Below are 5,517 nucleotides of genomic sequence, written 5' to 3' on the forward strand. Positions count from 1 at the left end.
CACATCAAGGACTGAGCCTCTGCACGTGGGACACCCGATTTAACCACTCAGCTAAACCGGCACCCGGGGAGGGGGGGCGGGGGGGTTGTAGTTTTTTACTGAAAAGCAGGAATTATGAGCTCTGCAGAAGTCTTGTGAGACTGCACTTTAGTTAGAAAAGAAACAATACTTATCATTGCAAACTAATCACACAAGCCAGATAAAACAGATCACGTTATATTTTGTAGTTATGGCATCCTGATTAATTTCTAGTCTTCATCTATAGCAAGTTGTTTACAATTTGACTAGCAACATGAGAAGCAAGAATGGAGTTGAGATACATCGTTTAATAACGGATTGTTAGCTCGGCTTGCATGCACGTATCTGCTTATAGTGTTTCAGCAAAAGCTAAATTGCTGTCCGATGATAGCCGATCCGTTGCTGGATTACATTACGCTACGGCCGATGCATTACTCCGGTTTTACTCTCCACAAGGAGAGTTTGTTTTTCCTGCATACAAACAAAGCCCTCTTTTTAACTCAGATTACTAGCTGACACCAAAATGCAGAATGAATAAGGTTTAATCCCATCATAACTTATTCTTACTCATATATTTATTAAGGTATTGTTTTTTCATTAAGATTGTAGTTTCTCTGTTAAAGCCGGACCTGAGTACCTAATAACATTCCCTTTCATGTACTAGCACGTTATGGAATAACAATTAAACTTCCTTGAATCCTTAAGCCCTTAAATCCTTGGAATGATCATGACGCTAATATCTGTTATCATAAAACTCTCGTCATCATGCGCTGAATAGAGTAAGTAAACCAGTGACAGCTCTACGGAGTCAACCTGTGCCTTGCTGGCCCCACCCTGAGCACGGGGAGGAAACCCCACAGAGAGGGCGGGGCCTGTCTCTCTTACCCTGAGCACAGAACCTCTGAGGCGTCTCACACGCACCTCAAACCCGGGACATCATCCCCAACGACCTGAACTCTGACTCTGTCTGAACACATTTCTTCAGGTCACAAAGGAACTAAAGGACTATTTTTTTTTTTACCTTCATGGAAAGTTATTGAACATATCTTGGATTAGCTCTACAGAGACAGGTAAGTCTTAGGTGTTGAAAGATGTTCATTCTGAAGTCAGTGCGGTTTGCCCTAATTTCGTAGTATCGATATACAGATGACAACTACAGCAACGACTTATTAGTAGTGATAATATAATAATAACGTTCAGTAGTTATGTAAGCCTTTGTAAAAAATATATATATATATATATTGATTTAATTGATTGACTCACATCGAAAAAGCCTAAATTGCCTTTAAATGACTCATTTTCACTAGTTTAGAACAATTACTGCTATCCAAGAATAATTTATTTCTCAGGATAAAGATGAAAACAGATTATAAGTGATTTAAGACGAGGGAAAAGATAAGTGTAATAGAAATGACGCTGCAAATTTCATATTTTGCGAGAAAAAAACGCGATTTGATCCCGCCAAAATACCGTATCACCTATCTCACTAAATCAGCATTTTCACTATTAGGAAATAACTGCTTTGAAGGACAAAAGATATACTTTGGATAATAATGCCAGAAACAGTAGCAATACACATAGTGGAGCGTGGTATGAATAGAGTTAAATTTGCTTTACCTGTTTAGAGATATGACAGGTATAGTGATGGGGGCCCCAGAACTAAAGAAAAACCTGTGTGTCATGAGAGAGGTGCATATGAAAAGGAGGTCAGCAGTTTCACTAACAACATGTCATGTTGCACCTTTTACTAGGGAATCGGTTTGAGACAATGAGAAGCCATCTTCAATCTCAACCAATCACATCCCCTGTGTGCAACAGGAAGGCATAAGCACCGTCATTAAAACTCATACAAGGAGCTATAACATTATGTATATTAAGGAATCAAACTACATCAATGTTTTTTATATGTTAAGCTATATTAACCAAATATATAATTAAGTAGATTACTATAAATATATCCTTTGGACCTGACAGAGTGATAGCGGTCTACAAAGGAACAGAGGTCCCTGTATCACTGCATCATACGTCTGCTCCACTGGTTGTTTTTGACTCTGAGGTGCGAAGTCTTTGTTCCCTCCTGTCTTGATCGTTGCTTGTGTTGTATTAACTCTCAGATGTACATCGCTTTGGACAAAAGCGTCTGCTAAATCAAATTGTAACACTGTAAGTCTATCAAAGACCTGGCCCCTTTGAGTCCCATGGTTTGGGTCTACATTTAAACCCATATCATGTTTTGAAAACAAAAATATTTTGAGGACTACTACACATTGTTCAAAAACATAAAAATATCAAAGATAATCTACTTAGACGTAGACGTTCCTTCATCAGCTGTTTAATTTGTCTTGTCTAAGCTGTCATCCGTTTGCTTCCTTTCAGAGTCCTCTTCGCCACAATGAGTTGGGGGGCGCTCTATGCCCAGCTGGGCGGTGTCAACAAACACTCCACCAGTCTGGGAAAGATCTGGCTCTCCGTCCTGTTCATCTTTCGCATCACTATCCTGGTTCTGGCAGCTGAGAGCGTCTGGGGGGACGAGCAGTCAGACTTTACGTGCAACACGCAGCAGCCCGGCTGCAAAAATGTCTGCTATGACCATTTCTTCCCAGTTTCGCATATCCGCTTGTGGTGCCTGCAGCTGATCTTTGTATCCACGCCGGCCCTGCTGGTGGCCATGCACGTCGCCTACAGGAAACGAGGGGATAAGAGGACCATGCTGGCCTCCAACGGCACTGAGAAGGCGACAGAAATGGACCTGGAGACACTAAAGAGGAGACGTCTGCCAATCACAGGCACACTGTGGTGGACCTACACATGCAGCTTGTTCTTCAGACTCATCTTTGAGGGAGGGTTCATGTACGCACTGTACTTTGTCTACGATGGCTTCCAGATGCCCCGGCTGGTGAAGTGCGAGCAGTGGCCTTGCCCCAACAAAGTGGACTGCTTCATCTCCAGGCCAACCGAGAAGACCATCTTCACCATCTTCATGGTGGCCTCGTCGGCTATCTGCATGGTGCTGAACGTGGCCGAGCTGGGCTACCTCGTTGCCAAGGCGCTCATTAGATGCTCGGCCAGGTCAAACAGGAGGAGACATAATTACACCAACACAGACAGCATGTCGCGGGATAATGTCCTCAACAAGAAGAACGAGATGCTGCTGTCTTCTTCTACTGAATCGTCCACCAACAAGACCATGTGTTGAAGGAAACCCATCAACGGTGGCATGTTAGGAGAAGAAAAGCACAAACAGTAGATCCAAAGCCCGTAGATGGTCGTAGTTTGTGTCTTCATTTCAGGCTCTTAATGTAAAGTTGTGTCATGGGAAGGTTAAACAGCTTCTGAAGAATCTTTTTAGACTGTGGGAACTTAAAATTACCACAAGAAAAATACGTTTAGCAAGTTCCTTTGTGTGGAAATCACTGTAATAATGCAGAATTACTCTGTGTTGCTAGACGTAGCCTCAGATTTGCCACTACAGGCAGTCGGATGATCTCCCTGATGCAAAAAGATCTAAAGGTATGGATCAGACAAAAGTTTAATTGTGGTCCCATCAGTGGACGGTTGCTCGCGTTTTGAAGTCTTAATTTATTGATCACGGTATGAAGTTGCTTGAACGTGCTGTGCATTGAAAGAGTGACAGAAAAATGAGTCTACACTGACATCTAGTGGTCCACAAAGAACTTTCTACGAGCACAAACACTTTCCTCTAAGCCTGATTGATTTAGTGTTAAAAAAAGAGGAAGGAACAAATGAACAAATGAAGTCATGAAAAGGTGTCTTTGTGATTATGTTTTAGTTTATGAGCTTACGTTTGATTTGGTTGATTTTAAACAGTTATTGATCAACCTGACCCTGATGTTTTGAATCAAGTGACTGTAGCATGAAGTTTTATTGTTCTATGAATAATGATAGAGTTTTTCGTTTGTGTGTGTGTTCATAATAACTGAGAGGAGTGTTGCACAGGATGAGATTATGCTGATGAAGAATTTATATAACAGGTGAAATCACAGTAGTTGCTTTTTGCTGTTCAATCAAATCAGAATGTCTTTTGTCTTTTACTTGAACTGAAAGTATTTAAAATCAAAGTGTTTCTGTACGTGAACACACTGACGGTGTGTTGCATATTTTCACACATACAAGAAGGGCTGTACAAGCTGTTTCTTTTGTTCAATCAGCAAGTGCTTTGGAAAACTGCCCAACAGATTATATCACAGTTATATTTTCAAAAGTAAAAATTGTAAAGTTCATGTCGGACATCAATGTCTTAAAAACTGTATGCCACATGGAAATTCATACATCACCGTTTTTACATTTTGTATCTCTTCTTTTTGCCCCACGATGATGCTGTTGCCAAGGGTTACCAAGTGTCAAAAACAATACCCAATAATGGTTGTATCAGCTTTCAGCACGTGCCTTATTTTCTACGTGAAAATGTCTTTGTCCTCCAAGTCAGCCAAGAGCCAAGTCAGATTAGAAACGTGTGTTGGTAAAATAAATCTCACTTTATTTGAACAGTATTTTGTTCCTATTCCACAATTATAACAACAAGTTCTGGATGAGCTGTACACTGATATTACACAACTGATGCAGCTTGAAGTGTGTTGCTGTCTTTCTTCAGCTGGCGAGAGCAGATTTGACCAAATACGAAATCATGCATTGTCACAGATAAATCTGTCCGGAAGCTTCTGTTTGAAGATTCAGTTTTGTTTTCTAAGTTTTCTATGTGTTGACCTTTAACCTTTTGCTTTCTGTAACAGCCACATGACATTTTGATGCTACATTTCTGATAGCAAAGGTGTGAAGTTTTGTAAGGGACGTGCCTGATCATTCCAGTCCCAGTGCTTTGTCGTGTTTTAACATTTTTCTATTCAGATTTCTTCCTCAGTTTTGTAGTCTAACATTAACATCGAACCTAGAAGTGAACGGAGAGCTTTCGCTGCAAGAAATGAAGAAACTAAATATTTGTGATTGCGTTTTGTACTTAAGATATTTTATTACACTCGCACTTTGATCCTTGAAGTAATTTTGCTCTACGAGACTGTTTTTCATAAATCAGTAAAAAAGAAATCTGTGTGGTTCTTTGTTTTCTGTTGGTGTGTTTCAGTTTTACTCCTGACGCCTTCCTGCAGGTATGTGTTGGGAAAAGGGGCGGGTCTTTTAAATATCTAGGTAATGCCCTAAAATTGTAGAACACTTAGAGACTTCTGCATTGTGCTAACTTTGTATTTTTGTTACAATTGGTTCCCTTATAAGCATAAATCAGTTTTTCAGAACGCAATGATGTAATCTGTACAGATACTAAATTGTTCCCAATAGAGTATTCTCAGATACTGATACTGGGCTGCATGGTGGTGCAGTTGTTAGCGCTGTTGCCTCACACTTAGAAGGTTCCTAGTTCTCCCCGCATATCCGTGGGTTCCCTCCAGAAACTCCAGCTTCCACCAACACTCCAAAGACATGATTGTTAGGTTAATTGGTGACTCTAAAATTGCCCGTAGGTGTGAG

General features: G+C 40.6%; 1 protein-coding gene across 1 annotated transcript; it reads left to right on the forward strand.

Moving 5' to 3' along the window:
• Window positions 1–944: 944 nt before the first annotated feature.
• Window positions 945–5,045, forward strand: gjb8 (gap junction protein beta 8). Its single transcript, XM_069663302.1, has 2 exons — window positions 945–1,088; window positions 2,395–5,045. The coding sequence occupies exon 2, from the start codon at window positions 2,411–2,413 to the stop codon at window positions 3,212–3,214; it is 804 nt and encodes a 267-aa protein (XP_069519403.1). The 5' UTR covers window positions 945–1,088; window positions 2,395–2,410; the 3' UTR covers window positions 3,215–5,045.
• The last annotated feature ends 472 nt before the right edge of the window (window positions 5,046–5,517 follow it).

Source organism: Semicossyphus pulcher, unplaced genomic scaffold, assembly GCF_022749685.1.
Source record: "Semicossyphus pulcher isolate SPU_LCO1_2020_fin unplaced genomic scaffold, fSemPul1.0.p SCAF_15, whole genome shotgun sequence".
Classification (NCBI taxonomy): domain Eukaryota; kingdom Metazoa; phylum Chordata; class Actinopteri; order Labriformes; family Labridae; genus Semicossyphus; species Semicossyphus pulcher.